The sequence below is a fragment of the Solanum dulcamara genome, chromosome 1 (genome assembly GCF_947179165.1).
Source record: "Solanum dulcamara chromosome 1, daSolDulc1.2, whole genome shotgun sequence".
Lineage (NCBI taxonomy): Eukaryota > Viridiplantae > Streptophyta > Magnoliopsida > Solanales > Solanaceae > Solanum > Solanum dulcamara.
Window position 1 is genome coordinate 1,695,703 of NC_077237.1, and position 27,755 is coordinate 1,723,457.

Genomic DNA, 27,755 nt, shown 5'->3' on the forward strand with positions numbered 1-27,755 from the left:
AGTGAATTTCAGTAGTTCGAAATGATGGTTGTGACATCATTATTCGCAAAATAATGAATTAAACAATGGTTCAGATTACATCATTATTTTTTAATTTTTGTTTTTACAATAGACATCATTATTTGGTACATAATACTGGTGAAATATTGAAGAATTTGTTGAAGTTGTAATCCAGGTAAAATAAAAAATTCATCTTACAAATCAGTCAAACATACTTTTTTTTTTCAAGTGAAATTCATGTTCGAACACGATTTAATAATTTTGAATCTTTCAACTTCAACTTCAGATGAATATTGTGAACTATTGGATCTTGAATCCTTTGGATTAATTATAGAGAAAGCAAACCGATTCCATTTACACCGAGTATGTTATTCCGAGTATGTTATTGTCAAAACAAACAATATTGACCAGAAAAAAAAGGACCAAATAAAAAAGAATGGTAAATTAAACCTATGTTGCTTCACACATCTCATAAAATATCATTGTTGGATTCTCTAAAAATAGTGTATTCTTGGAGAATCTGACACAGATATTACAATATTTTGAAGGTACGAACAACATAGAATTAAACCATGAACAAGAAATTACTTACAAATGTGAAATATTGTAGATTAATTTGAACAAGATGAGTACTCAGATAAGAGTTCATCTAATAGATCAGGACCTAAATCTTCAAATATCAACACATTTTCTTCTTCTTCTTCTTTAATATTCTTCTTTTCTCTTGAAATTCTACTTGATCTCTTCTTGTGTTTCTCTTTTAGGGCTGCAACAGGAGACAAAAACGATCCATCTTTAAGATTGTTAAATTCCATTTTTGTTAGTGATTCGCGCACTTTATCTACTGAGAAATTCAGGCAAGTTAAAGGACCTCTCATGCAAAAAGCGGCTTGGTCATAAGTCAAACCAGCTTCTTCAGCAGTATCAAATGTTCCCAGCCAAACCCTTCTTCCATTCCTTGTTGAATCCCTAATTTCAGCTGCAAATTTTCCCCATGGCCTTTTTCGAACACCTATATAGTGTTTTTCTAATTCCTTGGAGATGGAGGGTGAAAATGATTCTTCAACTTTGATTGAGATTAGTTTCTCATGATCTTGAATCTTCAAATCCATCTATAATTAAGTGTTGTGTCTTTTTGATATATGATGTATAATGTAATGTAGATATTTTTTAGTATAAAGTATATATAGACTTATGAGGATTTCCCTTAATGGGGAACTCTTGGAACTTAAGGAAGAAATCAAGAGAAATAGAGCCCGTTTGGATTGACTTTAAGTTGGTCAAAATCAACTTAAAGCTCCTTTTTAACTTTTGGACGTGTTTGCCTAATGCTGACTTTAAGTCATAAAGTTCTTAAAGTCAGTCAAAAATGAAAAGTTAGGATTCCTAACTTTTTTTTTCTAAAGTACTTACAGTCATTTTTCTTTGACCATGAAAATTACTTTTATATCCCTTATATTTTAACTAAATTCTCAAACTACCTTTTTTTATTCTTTTAACCCTAAAATTCACATCATAAACACTTTTATCCAAACACTCAACTGCTTATTTATAAAAATAATTTTCAGCACTTCAAAATTCTAAAAGCACTTCATACATAAAAGTTATTTTTTTAAGCTCATCCAAACGGGCTCATAGGAGGGACATTATTGAAGAGTTTGATTGATTTAAATAATTCAGAGGAAATTGCTCGGATGGTAATCACCCCTCACTTTCAAAATTGTTAGTTTGAGTCACCTAGGCTAACGAGGATAAAGAAAAATCTTGGTACTATCAAATCATTGGCACTGTGCACGAAGCATCCTGTAGGGTCCAGGAAGGGCCGTACCCTTTGTTGTGTAGATAAACTACACTGATACAAGCGTTAGCGGTTGTTTTCACAACTCAAACTCATGAACTATATATGGATAGTATAACCAATGGTGCCGATCACCCCTAAAATGGTTCGAAGTCCCTAACTGAGGTCGTTGCAAAGAAAAAATTTACCGTTACTTTATGGGCTCCTTTCACGAATTAAAACGCACTGATAATGTAAAATGAGTTACTTCTAGGCCATTCGTGAAAGGAGCCCATAAAGTAACGGTAAAATTTTAATTATCAGTCCCTAACTGATAATGATTCTTTGACTAGTTGGAATATGCCTATTAAAGAATATACTTCTAGGCCATACATAAATATATATGTGAAAATTATTAAAATTTTAATAAATATTTTCTGACCAAAACGTTAGATGTATAGTGAATTCAATACAAATAAGTGAACTCATTCAAATTCTGAATTCGCACTTAATTACTGAACCTTTTTACAAGTTGGAATGCTGAGGCATGAATATTAGATTTTAGGATCTTATTTTTTCTAGGGTTTTGTCTATTTTTTTTTTTTGGGGGGGGATTAGGAAAAAGGGGTTTACAACTGATCCACTTTACTTTAATTGCTAATATTGAGCTGGATTAGGCTCATTAAGAGATTAATTAAATAATTAATTGGAGTAAGGATAATTAATTGATTAATATGATCTAGGCCTCCCCCACCACCACACTAGCTCCCCTACCCTACCCTAAAAATAAAGAGAAAAAAGGACAGAAAATACAAATAGTTGGACATATATTTTGCAGTCTATATATGAAAAGTCTACCTCTTTTTTTGGAAGTTTATATAGTAAGGCCATGTATCTGAAAATGATTTAATTTATATACTTGTTGCTTCACTTTTTTTACACTATCAATTTATTTTTATTAATTTGATATGTCGTAGGCTTGTAGCGTGTTACTTACGTTGGTTTTCAGGTTAATAAATCATCTTATTATAGACGATCATAATAATTATATTTTAAGTGATCTGATCAAAAAATGTTAAATCAATTTGAAACCTTGATCATATTTTCCTTCAAGTGGAACTATATAAATTATTAAATTCAAATAGAGGTACTAAATCATTACAATAAAAGAGATATTTAGGGACAACATATTTTTCTTTTTATAAAAATATTTAAGGATAATTGAGTTAATGTTATATAGAGTGCTCATTATAAATATTTATATTTAATATTGCCGCAAAATTTTTTATTTGTTACAGCGAATTATGCAGTTAAAAAGTAAATGAAAAAAAATCATTAATTCAACATCAGATAATTAAAATAAATAATTTCCTATTAGTAGTCCCTAGAATAAGTTATGGCCAAAATCTCACAGCAGCCTTTACATTAATAGAGGTAATAGAAAATTGAAATTTTATCAAAACCTAGATTGATAAGATGACTATATATGTGTAAATCATCGGGACAGGTTTGAAATTTTATGACATAGTAAAAAATAATTAGGGGCAGCAAAATTAGCCTTTGCAAACGTAATCCGCTCAATTCGTCTAAATTTGATATAAAATTGGTTAATAATCGATTTAGTTATTAACTCAGTTGATTTTGACCCACCTTGTTAATTTGACTGATCATTTGTATGTTGAGGTAATTTGAGCTAATTATGTAATCCAATTAATCCTAAGTTTCAATTTTCTCATAGTTGAAACTGTCTTATCATAATCTAATTATATATCTATCATGAAATACATATGCACATCAACTTGTTTATTAAATCAAAGATAGGTTCTACAAGTCAATTTAAACCTTTACAAAGAGGTGACACTTCTCCTACTCATTCCTCATCATAATCGAATTTCAGTGGATCGTGACAACAAAGTCAATGTATTTTTTATAATATTTTATCATTTGCAAAGTATTTATCCATTGTTGCGATGGAAATTAAACTTCAAATTGGTCACAATGTGACTCTCTTTTGTGATATTAAGCTAAAGACACGTGCCTACTTCTTTTCTTAACCACCAAGGTATCATATTCGGATTTTGGGAAACAAATTGCCTTCGATAGGAAATATTTAACTCCTAAAATGAGACTTCTCGAATTATTGGCAAGAGTAGGATTTCAAAAAGATCATAGTCCATTCAGGGAATTTAATTTGCCACTCCTCTTCTAGTCCATTCAAGATTGCCATCTTCTCTGTCTTCCATTTCCCATTTTGGGAAATTTAATTTTGAATTTTAGCGGGTGTTTTGGACATAAAAAAGTGAAATTTTAAAAAATAATATTTATTTTTATGTGAAAAATGATATTTGAAAATTAATTGTGTTTAGAGATGAACAAAAATTGAAATTGTTTTTGTATTTTTATGAGTTGTTTACAGTGAAAATTGTGTGAAAACATTAATTTACAGTAAGTCAAATTTCGAAAAGAAATTAAATTCCGTAGAATTGTAACAACGTAACTATGTCTAAAATATTCCGGGATAAAACTCCAAAAAAAATGAAAATTATCCCTGACCAAACGGGAACCTCAGTTTTATTTACGTAATCCTTGTGTAAAAATGATTTGTACGATAATATTAATAAATAATGTTAAATAAGTTATAATTATTAAATTATACTCCCTCTATTTTAATTTATTTGTCTCACTTTCTTTTTAATTCGTTTTCAATTAAAAAAAATCTTTTTTCTTTATTGACAATCTTTTAAATTTAACTTTTCAACTATCATATTTAAAATCACAAAAACTAAAAAAAAAAATTAATACATACTCCGTATCAAATTAATTCACACAAATATATTAACAAAGGAAATACTGCATATGTATTCATATAAATTTTATTATATTATCGATATATATAACTTAAATCTTTTTACAATAATAAAAAATTATGTGAGGCAACAACTTTGGGCCTCACGTTTGGGAAATTTGTCTTTTTCCGTCGGCTAGTATTCCCCACAAGCACTTATTTCCTAACTAAAAAAGTAAACAATATATTAAGGGGTCATCTTATTCGAAACAAGTTATCTCACGATTAATTATTTTGATATTAATTATTTTAAGATAATTTATTTTATCATGTAAATGGAATAACTTATTTTATCACTATGGTATAAATTATAGGATAAGTTATCCAAACTTAACAACTAAACAAGAAACTAAATTTTATTCTTGGACTACTATTTTATTTCAAAATTATTTATTTTTATCCCCCACATTAAACGACCCTAAAGTTACTAGTGAAACCCTAAATATTTCTTGACTTTCTTTTATCTTCATTTTTTCTTTTATTAACTTTGTTGATGTTTCCTCGAAGCATTAGAGCAACAAAAAAATTATTTTCACATGATTTATAGATTATTTATTTGAATTATAATATCTGTCATTGATGTTTGTAGGGGTGTATATGGACCGGGTTGGTTTGGATTTTTTACAAACCAAATCAAACCATTTGTGTCGGGTTATTAAATCTATAAACCAAACCAAACCAATAAAAATCGGGTTTTTCGATATCAAATTTTTTCAGATTTTTCGAATTTTTTTGGATTTTTTGGGTTTTTCGGCTTTTTCGGATTTCTCAGGTTTTTCATAGTATCTAATAAAAAGCACAAAACAGTGCTTCTTAAAAAGAGTTCTAGTACAAAATATCAACATATAAGATGGAGGCAGAACACTGTTTGAAGTTTTAACTTTATAATATAACTTTATAAGATGGATTTTTTTAATGTTATTTAGATGGGTTTCTCAAGTCCAAATCTAAATGTAAGAAAGAAAACAAAAATTATGAAAAATTTTAAAAAAATATTTATAAATTACATTTTAATAAATATTTTTATGTATAACATAATTTAAAAGTAGTATATCTATAATCGGGTCGGTTTGGGTTCGGTTTGATTTTTTTTAGTTAAAACCAAATCAACCCTATAATGGTCGAGTGTTTTTTCCAAACACCAAACCAAGTCAAACCAAACCACTAGTCGGGTTTTTTTCCGGTTTAGTTCGATTTGTCGGTTTGATGCGGTTTATCGGTTTGCCCTGTACAACCCTAGATGTTTGTATAGAATAAGCTGACTACATTACATGCACACTAGCCCTTCCCTTCCTTGCATTCCGTATGAATGCGGAATACCTAATGCACTGAACTATCCTATTAATTGTGTAGTTAATTTTAAGCCTAAGCACCTAACTTAACTAGATCTCTTGCATATTAGCTCGATTTGACTCAACTCGACTTGTCTAGGTACCATTTTGAACATGTCATAGTCGCCATTGTATTAACAAAGTTGAATTAAGGTTTGCCTCGATTGATCGTATCTTTGCTCAACTCGATTGTTTTGTTGAGTAATACACTCTCTTAAACTCGTGATTTAGCTCAACTCATTTAAGATAGAACCAATTTATGAACTAAGTCAAAGTCAAAGTCAAAATCAAAATGTTATTAGTCGTCTTTGCTCAACTCGATTATTCAGCTGAATGATATATTTTCTCTTTTATTTTATGCATTTAACTAATCAGCCCAATTATGGTTAAACTAAAGGAGGAAGCTCTTCTTACTGAAAATTGAATATAGTATACTTATTACACAAAGAACAAATGCTTTAATATCAATTGTGTAAATTAGTAATTACCTTTAAGTTAATACGATAAATTGATAGATAAACTAAAAGAAAGAATTATTGATAATTAATTAAAGTCACGCAAACTAATAAAGTTGGCACTTTTAAAGTGTCTAAAATTGGGTGTGTAAATTATAATCAATATTAATTAACTGACATAATTAAAAATTATAATAAAGTTATCCTTATTTTAACTGATTTTTAATGTCTATTGCCTAGCTGATACGTCAAGTATTTGATCAATATGACTAATTTCGTGAGCAGAATAGAGTAGCGGACTTACAAAAAAAACCGACAAGGAAGGAAAAGAATAAATATTTTGATTATAGAGTTGTTTTTTCTTTGTTCACTTATGAAGCTTAATGACAATCTGAACTATTTTGTGTTCGACTAGAATTATGTATATATTTTACATAAATATTATTTTTGAGTCAATTTATGCGTACTTCAATTAATTTTATGATGTATCTATCGATTACTATTTGTCAATAGATAAAGATATCAGATAGCTTTATCAAACAAACATTTTACAAACCTCCTTTCTTTTTGGAAATTAAATAATTTGTCATTTTGATATATTATAAATAATGTTAAAATCGTTTGATCAGCATTTTTTTTTAATTTAAAATTTCAGCGTGCAACATAACCCATTGAATTTCACCCCTTGTTTGTCTTTTACTGTCGTCTCGAGGAGTTTTTAAATCTTTTAGATTGGGTCCATACATAATCTTTCGTTTTGATTTTTTCAAATTATTTATCTTTTTTAAAATTTAAGACAAAATTAATTATTTTTTCTATTTTATCCTTAATGGTGATCGATTGTTCTTGAAGATAAACAAATACTTCTTCAATACTAGAAATATTATATGAAGAGTATTATATCTTAAGACATAAATAAGAGCAAGATAGTAAAAATTGGATTCTTTCTAATGTATTTTAAGAGACGTATAAAAAAATACGATAGATAATTTGAGATTAAAGGAGTAAAAAATGCATTAATTAACTTATTAATCTATTTCAGTATATCTAGGTTTTGCTTGGATCAAGATTGATTTTTTTAATTTGGGTTGAATAACATATCATAATTATGCCCCTAAGGCTCAAAAATCATGTTTCATTTGTTTATTTGTGTCATGATCTTGACCTGTCGTGACTAACACCCACACTAATTCTTTGGTGGGAGAACCATTCTAAACAGCCCAACAACACTAATCGCAAAGAAATCCCAAACTTAAGGATGCAAAATAGGTGTAAAACAAGAATAAATGTTGATTTCCCATAAACTCAAAAAAAAACTAGTTATCAACCCAAAAATGTGCGGAAGTAAACACATCCTAAACTAAAAATCGTCTGCACCAAAACTCTAAACAAAAAAAATAATCTAAAACAAGGAGATACAACCCCAAAAGAAGAAGAAACATAGTAATGAACTAAATCAATATTTGAATCTAAGTCCTGGAAAAAGGACTAGAAAATAAGAGAGTTCACAACAACTTAAAAGAAACAACTCACCCTTGAACTCAAACAATAGTCACTCCTCTAAACGAGGTCTCTCCGCAGCCAGCTAAATATGCCTTGTTCTCAATAAAAGACAGAGCAAGTGTAGTATCAGTACACAAAATCAACGGTGTACTGGTAGGATCACGCGGTTAGCCAGTAAGCGGATCATAGACAAGTAAACTCAACATAACAAACATATCTATATACAGAATAAGTTAACCAATCTCATCTTCCACCATATTCAGCAAGAACACAATCAATATCTTCAACATGTTATAACTTCACATAAGGGTCCTCTCATGGGACCTACAAACAATCAACCTTGTGTCGGAACGTGACACCCGATCCAAATATATGTCGAAACGTGACATCTGATACAAACGTGTGTCAAAATGTGACCCCAATCCAATTTATGTGTCGAAACGTGACACCCAATCCAATCATACCACAATCACAAATACATTTAATATTTACAGTATTATATCACCAAGAACAAGATCATCACAAAAACAGGCCAGCAAGAATCATTTCACACATATGCATATCATGAAGCAGTTTATCAAGTATATGAAACACACACAAGAAACAAAACAATCACCTACCTCAAATTCATGCTTCAACAACCTTACAATGCAAGAGCTTTCTCTTTCCGAGTTCGTTCATTTCGTTCTTGGTCTAGAAAACAGTAAATACATATAGAGGATCAACACAATGGCCTAACTATCATAAAAAATAACACAATTCTCATCCTAAGACAAACCCATGATCCTAACCCCACCCTAGGGCTATTTCCACCATTAGTTTTCAGTTCAAACCCTCCTCCAATGATTATCAACTATAGTTTCTAGGTTCTAGGAATCAAATGATGAATTTAGGAAGTAAAATACTTACCTTAAGCGTGAAAATCCGTGGGAAATTGATGGAATTCGCCTTAGGTCGCCTCCTGAAGTCTTAGAAACTGATTTTGCAGAAAAAGACCATTTCTGAGGTTTTTCCTGACTTAAGTCACGTCCACCCCACTTTGGCAGGACCCATCCCACTCTGGTGGCAGTAATCCCGCTCTAGCGGGATAAGCGGAGATAGAGAGCTCGTACAGAGTCTCCAAGACTCCCTTTTCACAACATACCCTCTTCCCAAGACATATTAAAATATATCCTTCATGCCAAATCCGATTTCGGGAGTTTTACTCGCCCGAATGCGATTCTGCGAAGCCGTAAATGTTTCTTATCGTCTTGGCTATCAACTTATCTAAATAGATCAGAGATTCGCTCTCCCACCATTCACATGGTCACCCTAGACTTCACCTGACTCAGAATTCGTCCACGTCTGGCCTAGGCTAAATTTTTACGAAGTTACTATCCGAAATTTTCTGACCCGAAATCCTTCCCCATTGACCTATTTCAAACGACGGAAAAAGATCATTACAATTTTTTTGTTCTTTATAATTTATTTAATTATTAAATCAAACCAACAATGATATAATTTGTTAATTCTATCGTTTCTCTTCAAGTAGTGATGGAGCAACTTTTTATAATAAGGGGTCATGTAACGTTAGCTACCGCATATTTACACCTGCTAACTAACCAGAGGAATTATAATAATAGATCGATACTGTTGTAATTGAAATAAAATGTTGTTTATGCCACCATCATCTCTGAGATGGTGCATCTGAAAGTATTATATAAGCGAGTTGGATCAAATATGAAAAGGTTAAAATATAATGAGTTACATAAATAGGCAGATTATTTACTCTCTCAAAAATTACTTGGGCTGAAAGGATTAAATGCAGATCATAATTCAAGGTTGTCCAATTCTTATAATTACTAAGTTTTAATTATTTTATTATTATTTTTTATAATTTTTTAGTATATAATAAAACTATTTTTTATTATGACTATATATAATATATCAAATTAAAAAATATATATTTGAAAATATTTTGACAAAATTTACTCGTTGGTTAATTTGGATTACGTATAAATCTATTTTTTTATGAATTGAAATATGGGTTGGTATAAGCTAATAAATGAGCGATTCAATAATGCGTACAAATTTAAATAAGTTATATTTTTATGGGCTAATTTTACCACTTCTAGGTGTACCACATTTCCACAAGTGTATTGTTGGTTTATGATAACATGTACGAGTAATCCTACGCTTAGAATTTCCATTTATAACTCGAAAGAGGTTACTCTAAATTCACATTACTGATAACCTCTTTTGAGCTTTAGAAATAAAGAAATTTCTGATAGAGAGCACTTTCTTTTCTAAATGAATCTTACATGTTGTAAATCTCAATTAATTTAACCAGTGAATTTCGAATACAAAAATAGTTTTTGGGCCTTGAGGCTTGTTTGGCTCAACCCATTGATAACTTTCTTGCTACAATAAATATGTGAACTTCAAAGAGAATAATTCTTTGCATTATTCTAAATTGTGTTATGTTGCTCGAACTCTTTGTAATTATTGTCGGGTGTATGTCTGATTTTTCAAAATCCAATTATCGAACAAATTAAAATTTTGGATTCGATTATGCAAAAAAGTAATTTAAAACTGAAAAATTATATTCTCAAATTTTTATTTATTTATAGTTATATTAGACATTAATGGAACATCATAAGTGAAAAGGCCATAAGAATGAGCTGATTGAAGTGGGAAAAAGAAAAGATATGAATAAATATTAGTTAATTGACTAGCAAGTCATGATATCACTCTTGTTCTTGAATATTTGTAATAACCCTAATTGTCAACGTTTACTATTTCAAAGACCATATTTTGAACAAGTGACCAAAAGAAACATCCCAAATTAATCAAAATCTACTTTACTAATTCATAAATTAAGAAAATACTAATAATATATAATTTGTTTGATTAAAGTACTTTAGTATTTAAAGTCAAAAGAAATGATAGTGACTTTCTAATTTTTGAAGATTGCGATCTTCTAGACGAATTTTTGTGATAATGGTTACCTAGTGAAATCTATCACAATAATAATATATCCAATATAATTCAATAAATAAAATTTAAGGAGGATAAAATATACATAAATTTTATCCTTATTAACATCAATAAAATCTAAAATATGAAAAATAGAATAAAAGCAAACTCTTGAATAATAGCTAGGAGGAGCAAACAATGGTTGATGTAGGTGAAAAATCAACTAAATTCAACTGAACTCAATATTTTTTAGATGAAATATAAATTTATACATCAAAAACCACAAATTTTTTAATAAAAATTATATTCCAAAATTAAATTTTCAAAATTGTGCTCAATTCATCGGTAAAAATCAATTAATCAGATTTAAATTTTAAATTCACCCCACCACTAGGTCGGAGCAAAAAACAAGAAAAGAAAGAAGAGAGAGAACAAGGTAGCACCAAGTTCTAGTCTAGGGTTCCAAATAAGAATTTTCACATCTCATTTGAACTATAAATCTCATCTCATCTTTGCAGACAGACTATTAATTCTAATCTTCTCTATATCATTTTGATTTTATCAGAACAAAAAACTATAAAAATAAAATGGAAAAGCAACATACATTCAATTTTCTTTTTGAGATTTACTAGATGTATTTACAGATGTAGAAATTTATAGATTAATTTGAACTTGAAGAATACTCAGATAATAATTCATCTAACAAATCAGCACCTAAATCTTCAAATATCAACACATTTTCTTCTTGTTTAACATTTTTCATTCTTGTTGAAATTCTACTTGATCTCTTCTTGTGTTTCTCTTTTAGGGCTTCAGCTGGTGACATTAATCCATCTTCCAATAAGTAGCTACATTCCATTTTTGTTAGCGATTCGCGCACTTTTTCCACTGAGAAATTCAAACAAATTGAAGGACCTCTCATGCAAAATGCTGCTTGGTCATAAGCCAAAGCAGCTTCTTCAGCAGTATCAAATGTTCCAAGCCAAACCCTAATTCCGTTCCTCGTTGAATCCCTAATTTCAGCTGCATATTTTCCCCAAGGACGTTTTCGAACACCTATATACTTGTGGGGCTTTTTTGGAATAATGAAGTTATAATTATTAACTTCTAATAATTCCTCATCATCATTTGATTGAGCTTCAACTTTAACTTCAACTTCCTCATCAGGAGAGAAAATAGAAATATTTGAACTTATTTTCTCATCTTGAATCTTTAAATCCATTTGAAATGGAGATATTTTTTCTTTCTTTTTGTTCTTTGATATATCTCACCTTATTATAGATATTTTAGTATAAAGTTTTGAATATATGAGTGGACCAGCTTAATCAACATGTCTTTCGTGATTACATTTAAAGTTATATACACTAATACTGATGATGTAAAGCACCATTAATTTAATTATTTTATGTCTTTACAGGATGTAAAGTTTATAAGTTTCTATAGGATCTAAAATTAATATACAATAATAACTAAGTTTATCGTTAAATACTTATATATACAAATATTTAATGAATTTCTTAATACATATATCATATCTGAATGAAAATTATTGGGTTGTAAATTAATGAACATGGGAGGGACATTATTGGATTAATTGAATAAGTGAACAAGTGGGGAATAATTATTTGACAAGTTGGTTTAATGCCGTGGCATCTGTACTAGATTTAGAAGTTTATATATATATATATATTGAGGTTTGTCGATAAATAAGATTAGGACAAGGATTAATTAGCAATTGATCATGATTTACTTTCCATAATTGTTATATAATAGTGAAAAAAATCATGGCCAAAAACAATTGAGTATTAAGCCTTCAAAGGGACAAAATTTGAATAGAAATGTCCCTAATTTTACTATGATACTGTATTACATAAATATAACTATCTTTAATAGCAAAACAAAATATTGAGCATATATTTTGGAATCTATAGAAGTCTATTTCATTTTAACATTATTGATAGGGATGTTTTTAAAATGAGAAGTATACTTGATAGGTAGATGTCAATATTATCCTCTTGTAAAATGTTATCTTGGGAAATCTTAGGTTCAAAACTATCTTATCATAGTCATTATTGGTTTACTTTGATTTTTTATTTTTTATTCAATATTTGATATTCACTTTAAGTTCGACTAATTTAAATTCGTCCAATCTAAAAAGAGAAAAATACTTCCTATCAAAATTGGACTAAATTTATCTATCAATATGAGCAAGTTGATTTAGCAATTAATAAATTATATAGCTACAAATAAATTAATCATGAATTAACGATAAAAATCGTACTTAATTTTTTTTTATATGAATGTGTCATAGATCAGTACACCTCATTACATGTGGCGACTCTTTTTTTAATAACCATACATTAAAGCTATTAATCTCAGACGCCTTTTCTTATCGAAGACTCTGGCAACTGGAACTTTTTCTTATCCAAAAAGCATCCAAAGTTTTTTTTTGTTAATATGAATATGTGTATGTCTAGAGGGTAGCACCTAATAGTCTAATATAATAATTCACCTTTCTAAAAAATAACCATGGTCATGTAATTTCTTTTTTAAAACAAATAAAGAAACTAAAATAGGTGGTATATAGTGGTGGTGCCATAATTTTTATTAAGAGGTTTAAAATCTAAAATATAGATATACAAATTAATTGAAAGAAGTTTGATATCTACTATATATATATATAAAATTATTACAATTATATATAAATAGTATAATTTTTTGTCGAATCCTTCAACTCAAGGTGGCTGCGCTTAACAATATTTTCCCCAAAAGTCATCATCTTTTGTCTTTACTTCGCTAGTTGGCCAGTTCTATCAGCTATAAAATAATTCAGGTACATACAGTAAGCCTCGAAACAGATAACTAAATGATAAAAATGGACAGATCAAGTTTCTTTCTTTTTACAAAAATGAACACATTGAGGTAATTCTTGTAATATTTATTTAAATTATTAAATTTAAAAAAGTACAATTACTTGGTATCTTTTACCTTTTCTAATCAATTTCTATTGTGTTTGGAATAAAGAATAAGTTGTGTTAGCAAGCGTTTGAACATAAAAAAAAAATGATATCTAAAAAAAAGTTTATAAAAAATTAAAATTATGATTGTACATACATTTAACTTGTAAAACGAAAGGAGATAAAAGTTTTGTTAGGGAAAAGTAATTCACTTGAAAAACTTGTCAAAACATTAGTTTCATACTTCAAGCACATTTTTATTTTGAAAAAAATACTCTTTATATATATATATATATATATATATATATATATATATATATATATATATATATATATAACCAAGCATTATTCTAATTTTTTTTATATAAAAAAAAGAAAACAAAGATAATATCCAAATGGTATTTTAATGTCCATGTTCATTGAAACTATTACGAAAAATAGGATGACATCATCATAAGGTCCATGATGATGCAATCAGTTATGTCATAATTAAGAAAATAAAATAAAAGGAAGCTTATGCACCACGAACTCAAGATTGCAAATAAAAATAAAGTTCTGCCGAATTTGATAGTTTTGGAGTACATTTTATATTATAAAAAAGTGTAATAACCTTTTTTAAAAATAATTTAAAACTTATAAACTCAATATTTTCAGTTTTATCTAACTGATAAATACGGGAAAAAAGGAATTTATTTTTTCCGAGTTTAGTTTCTTTTCTATTCTATTTTTTGCAATATTTTAATTAATTTGTCTCTTTCATAATTAAATCTAAAGTAAACATAATGAATCTTAGCCTCACATTTGAGATTTTGTCTTTTTCCGTCGGCTGATAGATAGCCCCCACAAGCTTTTCTTTTTAATTAAAAATAAAAATAAACGTCCATTAAATACGACAACTAACATAATATTTTTGTTTTATTTTTGGGAAAAGGGTAAAAAACATGCGCTTGAATTCTTCGAGATGAACAAAAATGTTATTCATTTATAATTTGATTTAAAAATATTTTTATTATTAATATTTTAATTTAAAAATATCCTTATTATTAATTTAATATAAATAAATAAATAAATAAATCTTTTTCCTTATAAAAAATATAATTTTAAGGAACTCTATTCTTGTTTTCTTTCTTTTTAAACTACTTTAACTTATAAAAACGTAACAAATTATTTTATTCTTCATAATCTCATTTTATCAATTAAAAAGAAATAATTTTCTGTACTCTAAGTTTTAACGCATAATATATGTCATATATAAAAGATCATATTAAATCCATAATTAATTTTTTAATCAAAAAAATGAAAAATAATTATAATAAAATAAAAAATATTTTTAATTTTTATTTTTTTTCTAATTGAAGTAGGAATAACATTTGCTAATAAAAGAAATATTATTAGAAAAAAATGTGTTCAAAATAAAAATAAATAATATATTTATTTGAAAAAGAAGATTTTTGACCCATTAAATAACAATAACGACATTTGTTGATCAAAGTATTAACGACAAAAACATTTATGGACCAAATTATAAACGAAGGACATTTTTGATCCCTTTTCCTTTATTTTGTATTGCATTTTATGACGGGTTAAAAATTAGGGTGTGTTCAGTACGGAGAAAAATACTTTTTTTAATAAATAAGTGAATTTTTTATTTAATTTTTGTATTTGATGTGGTATGTAAATTAAAAAAATATATTATTCAAAACACACACATATATATATATATGTGAAAATGATGTGCGTTGAAGGGCGAAAAAACACAATCACTTGTGAAATTTGTTATCCTTATTTCCATCAGAGAAATTATTTTTCTCATTTTAAAAATTTATTTTTCTAGAAAAATATTTTTTGAAGAATTTTTTAATCAAATGAATAAACCTTTTTTCCTTTTAATTTATTTCAAAAGAATGGTTCTTTTCTACATGTGCAAATAATTTAATTAAAGTATTTCAGTTTTTCTTTACAAAACTACAAGTATTTATAGCGATCCAAATATTATGAGATGTTTAAGATCACAGTTAAATAGTCTAATAATAATTATACAAATATTATAATATATTACATATTACAAATTACATTCTAAAAATTATTTGTTTGTTTAACCTTTTTTTTTGAAGTCTGTTTTGAAAAAAATGTCACTTCCTATTTATAAAACTCTTTAATTCTAATTTTTCATGTAACATGTTTAAAACTATAAGATTAAGAAACATTTTATCACATTCTACATATTTTTAGTTTAAGACCATAATACACAAAAATATTCTTTATTTTCTTAAATTATGTGTCAAGTCAAAACTCAAAACCGAACAAATAAGTTTTGGTTAATAAATCTCTTACTATACATATAAGCATAAACAAAAATTACTGAGTTCAAACAAACCTATAACAATTAATCAATACCGTACCATAGATTCACTCCTGGAAATGGAATAATGATCCTCACAAGTTCAACAGAACAAACAAGACTGACAACAACCATCAAGAAAAAAAGGGAGGAAACTAAAACAAAAGTTTTGTTTTACTCTAATTCGATTTACTTTATTGTATTTGATCAGACATAAAAGAAAAATAATTCAGATTTGGTTACAACATTTGAACAAGAAGATTGGAACATGTACAGTAATTATCCTACTCTAATAAGATATATGGACAACATAAGATATCAAACAACTCAAAAACAAAAATGATCAACAAATTAAAACAAGTATGTATGTCCAATAACCTCTATATTTGTCAAATTATTTAACTGAGATTCTTTTTCTTATTTTACAGAAGTATTTTTTTTTCTATTATATTAAAAAAACTCTCATCGATATTACTAAACTGTAAGTCAATCTGATAGTTTTGATTCGCTGACATTAGGGTTTCATACAAAAGATATTGGGGAAAAATAAAAAAAGGAAACAATAAAACTTTTAATTATATGATAAATTAGAGAAAAAAAAAAGAAGGTGAAATTTATTCAGAAGTTGAACACTTAGATAAGAGTTCATCTAATAAATCAGGACCTAAATCTTGAAGAACCAACACATTATTATTATTTTCTTCCTTATTAGATTTAATTATCTTTTTACCTTTGCTGTTTCTCTTCTTGTGTTTCTCCTTTATAACTTCAGTTATAGACGATGTTGAACCCTCTTTATCATTATACTTGAATCCTCGTAACGATTCTTGTACTCTTTCAACTTGAAAATTAAGGCATGTTGAAGGACCGCGCATTGAAAATGCAGCTTGATCATAAGCTAAAGCAGCTTCTTCAGCAGTATCGAATGTTCCAAGCCAAACCCTAATTCCATTTCTCGTCGAATCCCTAATTTCAGCTGCATATTTTCCCCATGGACGTTTTCTAACTCCAATGTATTGTTTTCCCTTTTGTGTATTTTCTTGATCTAGAATATTATTATTATTACTAATCTTGAAGGTAGTAATCTCTTCTTCATCTTTGATTTTGATTCCCTCATAAGAACTTGTTTCTATTGAAAAAGAATCCATCTTTAATTTGGATGAAGAAAAAAAATATGTTGAAATGACAAGACCTTGAGAAATTATATTTAATGGATGTTTTGTGGTGAATAAATAGAAAATCATTACCTTAAAAATAACTTTTAGCGTCAATAAATATACATATTAATAAAAAGTGTTAAAAGTTTTATCGATATTAGTTAATTGCTATTAGATTCAATGTCGCTATATGCTTTAGCGACATTTACAAAGAATATTAATTACCTCTAAAAAGATAATTTTAATAGTTATTAAGCTATTACTATTAATTAATTATCGGTAAAAATCATTTTTGGTATAGTGAATGAAATGGTCATTTTGGATTATAGAAATTGGAAAAAAAAAAAGTTGCAAGATTCTTTGACAACTAGGATGCCAATATATGACACGACTTGATTGATGTGATTTGTTGAAAATTTAGATTGGATTTATTTCACTGCTATAATAGGATATTATTATAAAAAATATAATATAAAATTCGATTTCAAAGAAATTAAACTTGGTCGTTATGATAGAGCTGCTAAAGATGACCAGCAGAAGCCTCAACAGAGAAAGAATTCCACACGAGATAACAAGGGACGTTAAGGTTATATAAAATGTTATTTAGCGGACGATTATTATAAATAAGTCTGATTTTATAAACTTCAACTAGATCTATATCCACAAGAAAGATTAAAGAGATAAGCACAATTTTTTCGTAAAGCATCTAATCTATTTTTGAATCATTTGTTATATCGATTCATCTGAATTCGTCTCATAAAAAGTTAATTATGTGAGGTTTTAACCTTTCTATATAAGGGAGCTCATTCACACTATTAAAATTTGAGACGTTTAATTAATAATTGAGATGTATATACCATCATTATTCCACTAAAACTTAATCAGTAGAGTCTTAAAAAAGCCTTTTCAATATTTTTGGATGTTACGAGATTCCTGGAAATGTGATATTATTAAGTAATCCTAAAATTATTATACTAATAATTGTGAATAAGTACTAATTAAATATATAATATCCTAGAAACATTATTTATTTTGGAATAGTAATGATTGATGTCACTAAAATGAATATACACGTCTATTAAAGTCAAATATATCGGTGTCTAAAATTAATTTAAATTAGCTGGCTATTACAGTCAATATAAAAATTACAATTTCAATTTTAAATTTAAAAGCAGTAAGTCAAAGATAATCTCTTTCGATTTTGCTAGTTTATATGACGAGCTAAAGAAAATTTCATGAATAAATAAAATCAACAGTATAACAGACAACACTGTCTACACATCAATTGAACAACAATAATAAATCTAAAATTTGCTTAATTACTTATCAACTACTCTCTCATCATTAATTAGTATTCAGAAAGTAAGCAATTAATTTACAAACTAATAATTGCTATCATCAGACTTCTAATTTTAAGGCTCTTTGATATTTGTCGTTTTCAGTCGGCTGATACCGCAAAATTATTTCATTTTTTTTTTATAATTTCAAATACCCTATGAATGTTGAATAATGTATAATGTAGTAAGGTAAGATTTCATATTTTTTATATTTAAATAGTGGGAAAGTCCAGAGAAAACTACTCTTCGAAGAGAGGAAAAAAAATACATATAGTGAAGTTCTTTTTTATCATGATATTTAAAGTTAAATCTTTATATAAAGATCATCTTTTATAACAATATTTCACTATAATAATTATATTTTCTATGGAATCGATCTTTCATATGATGTTATATTATTTGTTCTTTATAACAAAAAATTTCTATAGCAATCAAAAATTATTGAAACAAAAGATGTTATTATAAAGAGATTATTTGATTGTAACTAAAATAGATAAAATAGAGAAGGAGAATTGGGGGGTGGGGGTTGATTAAGTTAAATAAGAGTATTTCCTTTATTAAAAATCTTTTTGTAGTGTGTATAGGACGTCAATTAAAGTGGCATGCATCTAGTCAAAGTGGTCCAAATTTTTTGTACCATGTAGCAAGGTTGTAGGATTGATTTCAAAAAAATAGCATACATCAAGGTCAAAGTGGTCCAAATTTTATATTTATTATTTACATAAATGGTGACTAAGAATTGAAAAAAAATGAATCCCCTTTTATATATATATAGATTTTTTAATATAACGATCTGATATCCGATGCTTACTAATGCAATTAATTCAAATTCACACAACATAACTTATTAATGACACGCTCTCTACGTGATTTTTTTTTATTCTCATGCCTCGAACCCCAGAATTTCTGTATATTCTGAGTCCTTTGATAATTTCGCTTTCGTTTAATTCAAATTCACAATGTACAAAATAAAGTAAAAGAGAACCTGTTCCCTTATCAGAGGTTTGATCTCCATTCACAATTAGACAATACACTATTATTCATAAGTGCATCATACTCCGTTTCAAGATTTTCTTAATCGTTACATGTCATATAATGCCAACGATTCTTGCCCTGATGATGAATATACTCGCAAAACTTATATCTTGCTTCTGCATTTGTTGAAGTAATATGTTACACTACTGGAAAAACGCGAATTTCTGATGGTCCTTTCATTGAAAATCCATCGAAATTGTACTCTTCATACTGCCTTTCTTGTGGCTCAAGAACCAAATCGATACAACGAGCCTCTCTTCTTATGATTCTCACCAACATAGACAACAAAAAATGACCCTTTGGAACATCTCCTAGTGTCGAAGACTTGTTGAGGACTCGATTAGATTGAGTTATACGAGGAACTTGGATGAACATAATCATAGCTATAGAGGAACAAAAGGAAACAATTCAAGGAACTCGATAGCTGATAAATCATCGAATGGTCAAGTATTTATAAATTTAGACCATATTGTTCGATACAACAAGTCTTACAGGGCTACCATTTAGCCAAAACATCATTACCATTTAGTCCTAAATCAACATACATCATTACCATTTAGTCATAAATCAACATACTTCTTGTACATGCTAGCTCAAATATAGTTTTTAGAGAGGATGGAGATTGAAAGAGTACACAATTATAAACCATATCACACAGATTGAATATATTTTATCAGAAAATTTACCATATCCACAACTTTCACTTTTAATTTTGGTTATCATGAGAATACCTAACAATCTAATCTTGGATTGGTACCTTCTATGTATTAATACCACTAAGTTATCAATTCTTCATTCTTTCAAGATATGATTTTCTAATACTAAATGATGAACTAAGAATAGACAAGAAACAAATAATTTTGAGAAAGGAAAGCTTCTTGCATTGTGTTCTGCTCAAAACTTTGTATATGTAAGTTGAAGGCAAGTCTCACATTAAAAAGTTTAGTTGTCAAGAAAACACTTAAGTATTCAGACGTTTAACGGTGAAAACTTGTTGAAGAACAATAGTAGGCAGCCTCATTGCTTCTCATGACTTGGAATCAAGGACACCCTTATATAGATAAGCAATTTAACCACATGTACATTGTGTTCAGCTCAAATATTTTGTGTATGTAATTTCTTGTTAGTTATTGTAACTGTCATTCTTATTCCGTTAAATGACACTTTCTTGGATTGCATACAGGTGCTTAATTACTTGGTTCAGCAGAAAAATTCAGAGAGAACAACAGATGTGTTTAAGCAAATGTTATGAAAAAAGGAATAATCTGAACTATACAGTGGAAGTTCCTCTTCTAAAATCTAAGTCTACTACTTTACAAAATTTCATGTGCAAGAGAATTTGCACTGGGATACAATTCATTATCTCAAACGGGATGTGAGATCAACGAACACATCCTCTTTGCAAGGTATTGTGAGACCACCCATTGGATGATCGAAGCCAAACTGTTCTTCAGCTTGAGTTAACAAGTCTTGAAATAAAGGCTGGCTCAAGTAAGATATTGGCACAATGAATCTCTTCTTCTGGATCTCTCCTACGTATACTGCACAATGACCTTTTGGAACACCTCCGGAATTTGAAATCCTCCTCAAAATTCTAGTACCTTGAATAAGGGGACTCATTTTTATACCCATAGTGAGATACTTTTGTAACTTTAAATGAGTGACTTAAAAGAAAGAATGAAGGATTTTGCGAAATACGCAGAAAGTGAGACTTGTGTTTTGCATAAAAAGCTTTCTATGTATGTGTATATATACAAAGTTTGATAGCCAAATTTAATGGTGAAGAGAATTAGGTGGCTGCTGGTGAGAGACAATGGCACATGAAGAAGCTTCACATGGTTTGCTTACTCTGTTATTGTCAAGTATTCAGACAATAAATTTGTGGAAGAACAACATTAGGCCCCGGTTTTATTTGAAATAAAATCCACAAGAATCGATGAAGTTGATGCCAAGATGAAAATCTGAAGGTCACCTATCTACATGACAAAGAAGAGAGCAGAACATGGTTTTGCTTCTCACCACCAGTTGTTCATTTAATGGTCTCGAATTGTAGGCCTAGTTGATCAAAGAGAAGGAAGGAAGAAACTTATCATCTTTTATATCCAAACAAGCTTCATCCACAAATATACTGCCCCATACCAACTTGGCCTACAGGCATCAGCACATGGCTTTGCCTAACAAACTTATCAGCTCCTCTTGTATAAATAATACCTCTTTCATGAGTCTTTTCATCATCAAGCACAAGCAATTATTAGTTCAGGTCTCTTAATTTCTTATTTACTTTCTTGAATGTATAGATACTCGTGTTCTGTTCAAATGCTTTGTATATTAGTACATATAAGCTAACGACAAGTATAATACGTAAATGTTTTTTGGTGAAGAGAAATTTGAGAGACAACAACACATGAAATTGCCTACTCTATTATTGTCAGAGTATTCAGGCTATTAAATTTATTGAAGAACAACACTAGGTCCCTCTGCTTCTCATGATTTGCAACATAAAACTCCCTTAAAATAAAAACCACAAGAATGAATGAAATCGATGATTTAGTTGTGGACCATTTGGTTTAAAGATATGGTGACAGTGAATTGAATAAATGCATCAACCTCTTTGATTAGAACTAGACAACTTATAATCTTTCATCCTTCCGAACTTGCTTCATCCACAAATTTAAGGCCTCATATCAACATGGCCAACAAGCATTGGCACATGGATTTGTCTCCGATGGTTAGTGACAAAAACTTCAGCTCCAACCCAAAGTCTGTCTACAGCTTTTTATATAAATAACCCCCCTTCTATTCAAGCACCAAATTGTCCTAAAGTTCTAGTTTACTTTCTTGTTTCCAATCTTCTAAGAAAACATGGCAATGCTCAGCGCTAAGAAACTCATCAAGATGGCCAGGAGATGGCAGAAGTTTGCAGCTAAGCAGAGGAGGAGGATTTCATTTCCAAGAAATGGAAGTAATGCAGACGGTTGCAGTTCATCCGCTATAGTTGAAAAAGGCCATTTTGTAGTCTATACAATTGATCAAAGGCGCTACTCATTCCCCTTGACTTATCTTGAAAATGAGGTCGTTATGCAGCTTTTAAGCATGTCGGAAGAAGCGTTTGGACTACCGAGTGGTGGCCCTATTACATTACCCTGTGATTCAGCCTTCATGGACTACACCATTTCACTAATCAAGAAAGGTGTAGCTGCCGGAGATCTTTACAAAGTGTTGCTCCTCTCAATTCCTTCATGTTGCTGTTCAACTTCTTCTTTGCACCAAGAAAATGGAAATCAACTGATGCTTGTTTCTTGAGTCATGATGTCATGTTTTGTAAATATCTCAAAATGGATTGTATAGCTAGTGAAAAATAGACAACTGAAAACCTTGTATTATTACAGATGGAATAGCGCTTTATCTTGAAATTAACCAGATCTATAGCTTCCATTTTTCAATTTGACAATTGAGAAGTTTTAACATTCACATCTTGGAGTAGCATTATTATCTTATTTCAGGAAATCAACTTTGTCCATTGAGATTTTCTGACATATGAATCATATGTGCCAATCCAAGTCTAAATGACATGAAAATTATCAAGCACAAGAGACAAATCCGTGAGGTCGTTGAGTCAAAGGGAAAACTCGTGAGTTCTGTCGGGTCAAAGTGAACAATACGTGTAGTTTATTAAGCTTTGATAAGTTTTGTAGTGGATACATTATACTCAACAAGTGTAGAGAATGTTAACATTTATATACTCCATTTTCTTGACTCCAATTACTTGTTGTTCTATTCTTTGACATTTTCGAAAAAAGGTCATTCTTTTACGTCTATATATCTGTCTAATTTTGGAGGACATAGTTATTTGATATATTGTTCTATTCCTCATGTTGTTTGAAAAGGTAGCAAGTGCTATCTAGAATATTTGAGGTGTGCATAAGCTTACCCAAACACCTTCATCTAAAAAGTACATATAATATTATAAAAGAACTTAATTGCTCTGGTAAAAGAAACTTGGGGTTTCAATCACTTCTCTGAGAACATGAAGGTAAGCTGACAACTTTGATAAATTAAAGATATTTTTGAACTAAAAATAGGTCCTTACATGATTTCAGAAAACGAAAAAAATGTGAATCGATCATATATAAGCAAATGTTAAATAAGTGATTTCGGAGAGATCAAACTTTCTGTATAAACAATTCCTTCCAGGTATGAAGGTTGAGGATATGATAATCCAATTTGTCCTTTGGATGTCCTAAATACATCACCACCGTCTCCTCCCCTACGCTCGTCAAGGTTACACTGTAGTAGCACTTCACCATCTGCATACCTATATCTCGGTTCAGCATAACAAATATCAGAAGCACGTAACGTAAACAATTCAGTCCAAGATTCCACAACACCATAGTCTTTCATCCCCCACAACTGAAAAGTAACGGGCTGATCTCGATGATAATTATGTGTAGAATAAAAGCAAAGCATTCCTCCAAATACTGAAATGCCATAATTGGTGCTCTGTTTGTGGTCAAATCTATACATTCGCTCTAGCAATGGTATATCTCTATACACCTCGTTTGAAGTACTAAATGAAACCACAGAATAATTATGTGAACGACCAAGCCAATGAAATGCTCCATGTACAAATACCACGGGACTCATAACGCAACCATTATAGAGATATGGATGAATCTCCATTTGAGATCCTGTCTTAGGGCATACAATAGTAGGAAAGTTACAAATACTTCTCCACGAACGACTTTTTAGCGTGAGAATCTCAATGGATGGTAGTAAGACCCCACCCTTGTTCACCTTAACGATCTTATAGTCATTACTATTTGCGTCATATCCAAATCCAAAAGTAGTATCCTCTAGTCTAAATCCTGAATGGGGAAGTATTAGTTCCATCGATTCTCTTGTGGAGTGGTTCCACAACAAAAGTTGGTTACGAAATGAATGAACAAGTCCAAGAAGAACCAACCCATCGCAAGAAGAATAAATGTAGGCATCAGCAAACGGTGAGCAGTTTGAAGGGCGATTTTGTGCATCCCGAACGAGTTGATTAGTCGATAAAGAATAAGAAAAGAAGTTATATATACCAGAAGAAAATTGTTCGCGAACAAGAAGTTTTTGGGAGTTCAAGTCGTTATTGGCATGACTGAGATGCTTCATCTTAAAGTATGATTCGGAGATTAATGTCTTCCATAATTTTGAAACACATTTGAATCGAAGAAGAGACCTCACGGGTAACCTGATGAGGATGTCCATAATCATTCCTTCTTGGTAATGAATTTCCATGGCCTAGATAGACAAGGCAAGTGCTTTAGTATTTCACAAGTTAAAAGACATTAATCTTTTAGAAAAACGCATTCCAACTTTGGGAAGCAGGGCAGAATCAGAATTTTCACTAAAGAAGTTTAAAAGATAAATATACACACAAAAAAAGTCGAAAAAATTCAACATCTACTAGAATTATTTAACCTAGGCAGTTACACAAATAAAGCCAATCGCCACGCCAACCATCAAATACAAGATTTATTAAAGAAGAAAGCCACATAAACTATAGTCCAATCAACAATAAACAAAATTGTAACAACATTAATCAGTACTCACCTGGTGATCAACAGTATCTATTGGATTTATGGCGGCTTTGCAACTCTCTTCCCTGCAAATTAATTTAAAAAATAGTAGTCGGATTTAGAATTTTTACTTTATGAGTTTTGAATAGATTACATATTAAACAAATTTGTAACACAATTACAAGATTTGAGCCCAAAGCTACTTGGTTCTACCGAACCAAATAAATATAATGGTGGCTACACCCCAGGTGGAGCTTGGGGCTACAAGGGCTTCATCCTTAAATCATTCACCTAAAAATCATACTATATATAAGGTCAAATTCCGCTTCTTCATAAGTATTTGAATCCCCTTAGTGAAAATACAACCAGGAAGAAATTAATTACCTTTGCAAATTTGATTGATAATTTGAATGCTAGCGTTTTTTTTTCGAAAAATAAAAAATAAAAATTAGCAGTTGGATGCTAGGGTTTTTAATAGTCACGAATAGAACTTGAGGAAAAATTAATTTTGTTTGGAACAGTAAAGTCAATAAACTTTTGTAAAATTAAAGTAACTAAATAATATTTACCTTGTATAGTTAGGATGAGATTAACTATATTGACATTAATAATATTAGGATTAGTTATTTTGGTATTATTTTTTAATAAATATTTAGTTTGTTGTATTAAAATAATATACATTGCATACTTTTTAGGAATAAGTTATTTGTTTATAAAAATACTCTCCATAAGTGTAAAAGGGTTTTGAGGGGATATTTTTGTCGTTTTAATTATTTTATCTCGAAATAAGTTATTCTACAATTATTATTCTACTAGAGACAGAAATAACTTATCCCAATACTAATTATTAATCCTGAATAAGTTATTCCAAAATTTGTAACCAAACAAAGAATTAAAATGTACTAAAAATAATATTCAATCTAAAAGGGTTTTGAGGGGATATTTTTGTCGTTTTAATTATTTTATCTCGAAATAAGTTATCCTACAATTATTATTCTACTAGAGGCAGAAATAACTTATCCCAATACTAATTATTAATCTTGAATAAGTTATTCCAAAATTTGTAACCAAACAAAGAATTAAAATGTACTAAAAATAATATTCAATCTATATGATGCATTAAAAAAAAAAAAATCTGTGTGATGCACTTTACAATAAGTGGCGGACCCAGAAATTTTATGAAGGGGGTTCAAAAAAAATTAAACACGCTAATCAGAAAAAAAATGTGCTTATTCGAATTCGCGAGCTGAGACAAGCTAAGGCAAAATATTGAAGCCCATTTGCCACTAAGCTAGTCCTTTGTCTTATGCTCAAGGTGTTCAATGTTAAATATATACACATAAATTAAAATTTTTATCTTATATATATAGTGTAATTTTTTAACGAAGGAGTCCGGATGAACCCCTGAACTTGCCTTGGGTCCGCCCGTTTACAATTGTGTACTCTTTAATCTGAGTCCTCTCTAAAAAACTAAATTTGAGCTAACATGTACAAAAAGAATGTTGATTTATGACTTAATAAACAAGAATCTGTTGAGTTACACTTTGTTGGTTTAAAGAAGAAGTTGAACAGCAACATGAAGGAATTGAGAGGAGCAATGCTTTGTGAAGATCTCCTGCATCTACGCCTTTTTTGATTAGTGAAACGATGTAGTCCATGAATGTTGAATCACAGGGTAATGTAATAGGACCACCACTCTGAAGCCCAAATTCTTCTTCAGACATGTTCAAGAGTTGCCTAATGACTTCATTTTCAAGGTAAGCCAAAGGAATGACAAAGCGTGCTTGATCAGCTGTATATACTACAAAATGTCCTTTTTCAACTATAGACAATGAGGATGTACTACAACCGTCTACATCACTACCATTTCTTGAAAATGAAATCCTCTTCCTCTGCATGGCTGCAAACTTTTGCCATCTCCTAGCCAATTTGATGAGTTCCTTGGTACTGATCATTGCCATTTTTTTTTTGGGAAGAAAGTAAATAAGAAATTAAGAGACCTGAACTAATAATGCTTGTGCTTGATGATGAAAAGTCTCATGAAAGAGGGATTATTTATACAAGAGGAGCTGATAGACAAAGCCATGTGCTGATGCCTGTTGGCCATGTTGATATGGGGCCTGAAATTTGTGGATGAAGCTAAGTTTGAATATAAAAGATGATAAATAGTTATGTTATCAGCTCATACCAATAATTTGAGACCATTATTAAATGAACAATTGCTGGTGAGAAGCAAAACTATGTTCTTCTTTGTCATGTAGATAGGTGACCTTTAGATTTTCATCTTGACATCAACTTCATTGGGGCCTAGTGTTGTTCTTCAACAAATTTATTGTCTGAAATCTTGACAATAACAGTGTAAGCAAAACCATGTGAAGTTTCATGTGCCATGGTCTCTCACCAGCAGCCACCAACTTCTCTTCACCATTACATTTGGTTATCAAACTTTGTATATATACACATACATAGAAATCATTTCTCAAAATACTTCATTCTTTCTT

General features: G+C 29.5%; 6 protein-coding genes and 1 pseudogene across 8 annotated transcripts; 1 reads left to right on the forward strand and 6 right to left on the reverse strand.

Annotated features, from left to right (window-relative positions):
• Nucleotides 1–344: 344 nt before the first annotated feature.
• On the reverse strand, nt 345–1,193 carry LOC129896509 (ethylene-responsive transcription factor 15-like). 2 transcript variants are annotated; one of them, XM_055972441.1, is made up of 2 exons: nt 872–1,193; nt 345–766 (listed from the first exon to the last, which is right to left on the reverse strand). In XM_055972441.1, the coding sequence occupies exons 1-2, from the start codon at nt 1,110–1,112 to the stop codon at nt 612–614; spliced, it is 396 nt and encodes a 131-aa protein (XP_055828416.1). In that variant the 5' UTR covers nt 1,113–1,193; the 3' UTR covers nt 345–611. The 2 variants fall into 2 exon arrangements, with proteins under 2 accessions (XP_055828416.1, XP_055828407.1); XM_055972432.1 differs by having other exon boundaries at nt 351–1,193.
• A 10,278-nt stretch (nt 1,194–11,471) lies between these two features.
• On the reverse strand, nt 11,472–12,189 carry LOC129896488 (ethylene-response factor C3-like). Its single transcript, XM_055972411.1, has one exon. The coding sequence runs from the start codon at nt 12,086–12,088 to the stop codon at nt 11,528–11,530; it is 561 nt and encodes a 186-aa protein (XP_055828386.1). The 5' UTR covers nt 12,089–12,189; the 3' UTR covers nt 11,472–11,527.
• Nucleotides 12,190–16,595: 4,406 nt separating this feature from the next.
• Nucleotides 16,596–17,354, reverse strand: LOC129896498 (ethylene-response factor C3-like). Its single transcript, XM_055972421.1, has one exon. It carries the CDS (start codon nt 17,310–17,312, stop codon nt 16,779–16,781), a length of 534 nt encoding a protein of 177 aa, XP_055828396.1. The 5' UTR covers nt 17,313–17,354; the 3' UTR covers nt 16,596–16,778.
• A 3,239-nt stretch (nt 17,355–20,593) lies between these two features.
• Nucleotides 20,594–21,993, reverse strand: LOC129896532 (auxin-responsive protein SAUR21-like; annotated as a pseudogene).
• An 86-nt stretch (nt 21,994–22,079) lies between these two features.
• LOC129896565 (auxin-responsive protein SAUR68-like) lies at nt 22,080–23,115 on the forward strand. Its single transcript, XM_055972504.1, has one exon. The coding sequence runs from the start codon at nt 22,556–22,558 to the stop codon at nt 22,994–22,996; it is 441 nt and encodes a 146-aa protein (XP_055828479.1). The 5' UTR covers nt 22,080–22,555; the 3' UTR covers nt 22,997–23,115.
• A 624-nt stretch (nt 23,116–23,739) lies between these two features.
• On the reverse strand, nt 23,740–25,713 carry LOC129896463 (F-box/kelch-repeat protein At3g06240-like). 2 transcript variants are annotated; one of them, XM_055972381.1, is made up of 3 exons: nt 25,639–25,713; nt 25,289–25,340; nt 23,740–24,976 (listed from the first exon to the last, which is right to left on the reverse strand). In XM_055972381.1, exon 3 carries the CDS (start codon nt 24,971–24,973, stop codon nt 23,834–23,836), a length of 1,140 nt encoding a protein of 379 aa, XP_055828356.1. In that variant the 5' UTR covers nt 24,974–24,976; nt 25,289–25,340; nt 25,639–25,713; the 3' UTR covers nt 23,740–23,833. The 2 variants fall into 2 exon arrangements, with proteins under 2 accessions (XP_055828356.1, XP_055828364.1); XM_055972389.1 differs by lacking the exon at nt 25,639–25,713 and adding an exon at nt 25,437–25,516.
• A 973-nt stretch (nt 25,714–26,686) lies between these two features.
• Nucleotides 26,687–27,249, reverse strand: LOC129896550 (auxin-responsive protein SAUR68-like). Its single transcript, XM_055972484.1, has one exon. It carries the CDS (start codon nt 27,213–27,215, stop codon nt 26,769–26,771), a length of 447 nt encoding a protein of 148 aa, XP_055828459.1. The 5' UTR covers nt 27,216–27,249; the 3' UTR covers nt 26,687–26,768.
• Nucleotides 27,250–27,755: the final 506 nt, after the last annotated feature.

Coding starts and splice junctions, on each gene's coding strand:
- LOC129896509 (XM_055972432.1), bottom strand. CDS start 1,112: ATGGATTTGAAGATTCAAGATCATGAGAAACTAATCTCAATCAAAGTT.
- LOC129896550 (XM_055972484.1), bottom strand. CDS start 27,215: ATGGCAATGATCAGTACCAAGGAACTCATCAAATTGGCTAGGAGATGG.
- LOC129896488 (XM_055972411.1), bottom strand. CDS start 12,088: ATGGATTTAAAGATTCAAGATGAGAAAATAAGTTCAAATATTTCTATT.
- LOC129896463 (XM_055972381.1), bottom strand. CDS start 24,973: ATGGAAATTCATTACCAAGAAGGAATGATTATGGACATCCTCATCAGG.
- LOC129896565 (XM_055972504.1), top strand. CDS start 22,556: ATGGCAATGCTCAGCGCTAAGAAACTCATCAAGATGGCCAGGAGATGG.
- LOC129896498 (XM_055972421.1), bottom strand. CDS start 17,312: ATGGATTCTTTTTCAATAGAAACAAGTTCTTATGAGGGAATCAAAATC.